Source organism: Gadus morhua, chromosome 20, assembly GCF_902167405.1.
Source record: "Gadus morhua chromosome 20, gadMor3.0, whole genome shotgun sequence".
Taxonomy (NCBI): Eukaryota; Metazoa; Chordata; class Actinopteri; order Gadiformes; family Gadidae; genus Gadus; species Gadus morhua.
Genome location: NC_044067.1, coordinates 18,562,368 through 18,564,147, shown reverse-complemented (window position 1 = coordinate 18,564,147; position 1,780 = coordinate 18,562,368). Strand labels below are relative to the sequence as shown.

General features: G+C 52.0%; 1 protein-coding gene across 1 annotated transcript; it reads left to right on the top strand.

Annotated features, from left to right (window-relative positions):
* The first annotated feature begins 436 nt into the window (after nucleotides 1–436).
* lrrc3 (leucine rich repeat containing 3) lies at nucleotides 437–1,580 on the top strand. Its single transcript, XM_030343899.1, has one exon. The coding sequence runs from the start codon at nucleotides 713–715 to the stop codon at nucleotides 1,496–1,498; it is 786 nt and encodes a 261-aa protein (XP_030199759.1). The 5' UTR covers nucleotides 437–712; the 3' UTR covers nucleotides 1,499–1,580.
* Nucleotides 1,581–1,780: the final 200 nt, after the last annotated feature.

The following is a 1,780-nucleotide window of genomic DNA, read 5'->3' as shown; positions in this document are numbered from 1 at the left end:
TGTTGGATATATAACAGATCAGTGTAGCAGACTAATGCAACCTTACCATCTGCACCGATAAGGAACCTACTAAAATGAAAAAAATAATCTGACAAACAGATTCTTATTAGATTAATTTGTCATTGAAGGATAATGTTGAATTTGATCCCCAATATTCTCAGCCTGTAGATCTTTGAGCCAGATTTCTACCCCCCGCCGCCCCCCACCTGCTCCATTATGACCTTTAAAACCACTGTGAGTCACTTTAGATGAGAGTCTGCTACGATATAACAAAGAGGTATAATATTTACTCTTTGTACTCTTTGATATACTTACATAATAATTATATAATCTCAAAAAATATCCATCGACCAGTTCAAGCACTGTTTCTATAGACATTCTTTCAACTTGTTTCTAACAACTTTAACATTGAGATCATTGTATCTTTCAGTGCGGCAAAACGGCGTCTCTCTGCAGCTGATCGGAGGTTTTAATCACTGACTTCTCCCGAATCTCGACATAAACACCTCTTCCCTGGAACATGCTGGTCAAGGCCTATTTGTGGCTGAGCAAACTCTGCCAAGTTCTCCTGATTGGATTCACTTAATTAAAGCACCACCCCACATAAACAAGCAACTGGATTTTACAAAGAAAAAAACACCTGGCCCCCAAACAGGAAGTAGAACCATGACTGTTCCCTGTACGGACCAATAGGAAGCGTTCTAAACTGAACATGTGGGAAAGCGGGGGGCCTTCCGTCTCAACCGCCTCCCCCCTCCTTTGGCTCCTCCTGTTCTCTGGAATATTCCTGGGCACTACGCCGGCACGGGCCTGCCCCAAGAGCTGCCACTGCGTGGAGAAGAGCGGCCTGACCGCCGTGCAGTGCACCTCGCGCAACCTGGACCGCATCCCGCCAGACCTTCCCCGCGACACGGCCGTGCTCCTGCTGTCCTCCAACCACATCACCTCCATCCCCAGCCAGGCCTTCAAGGACCTGCACCACCTGCAGGAGCTGGACCTGTCCAACAACAACATCGACACGGTGGACGCCGGGGCCTTCCAGGGCGTGGCCGACAGCCTGGACTCGCTGGACCTCTCCCACAACCGGCTGAGCCACGTGCCCCGGGAGGCCTTCGCCCGCCTGCAGGCCAAGATCAGCCTGTCGGACAACCCCTGGCACTGCGAGTGTGCGCTGCAGGAGGTTCTGCGGGAGCTGCGGCTGGACCCCGAGACGGTCAACGAGGTCATGTGCACCACGGCGGTGCAGGAGGAGCATGCCGGAAAGCCTGTGATCCAGGTGCTGGACTCCGGGGTGAACCTGTGCAACTTCCACCACAAGACCACCGACGTGGCCATGTTCGTCACCATGTTCGGCTGGTTCGCCATGGTCATCGGCTACGTCATCTACTACGTGCGACACAACCAGGAGGACGCGCGGCGCCACCTGGAGTACCTCAAGTCCCTGCCCAGCAGCACCCAGCTCAGCAAGGACCTGGACACCATCAGCACCGTGCTATAGCATCCGGCGGACTGGGGGGAGTGGGAGAGAGTGCATGTGTTTGTGTGTGGGTGTGGGTGCTTGTGTATTTTGGAGAAAGAGGGAGTGTGTGTGTGAGTGAAAGAGTATGTGTGAGTGTTTGTAAGACTGAGAGAGTGTGTGCATGTGTGTAGGAGAGATAGAGAGTGAGAGTGTGTGTATTTGTGTAAAGGAGACGGAGAGACAAAACAAGAATGATAGAGAGACAATGACGGACAAAGTGGAAGAGTGACGCAGGCTTCATTGTTATAGGTTTTGAGTCGG

Coding starts and splice junctions, on each gene's coding strand:
- lrrc3 (XM_030343899.1), top strand. CDS start 713: ATGTGGGAAAGCGGGGGGCCTTCCGTCTCAACCGCCTCCCCCCTCCTT.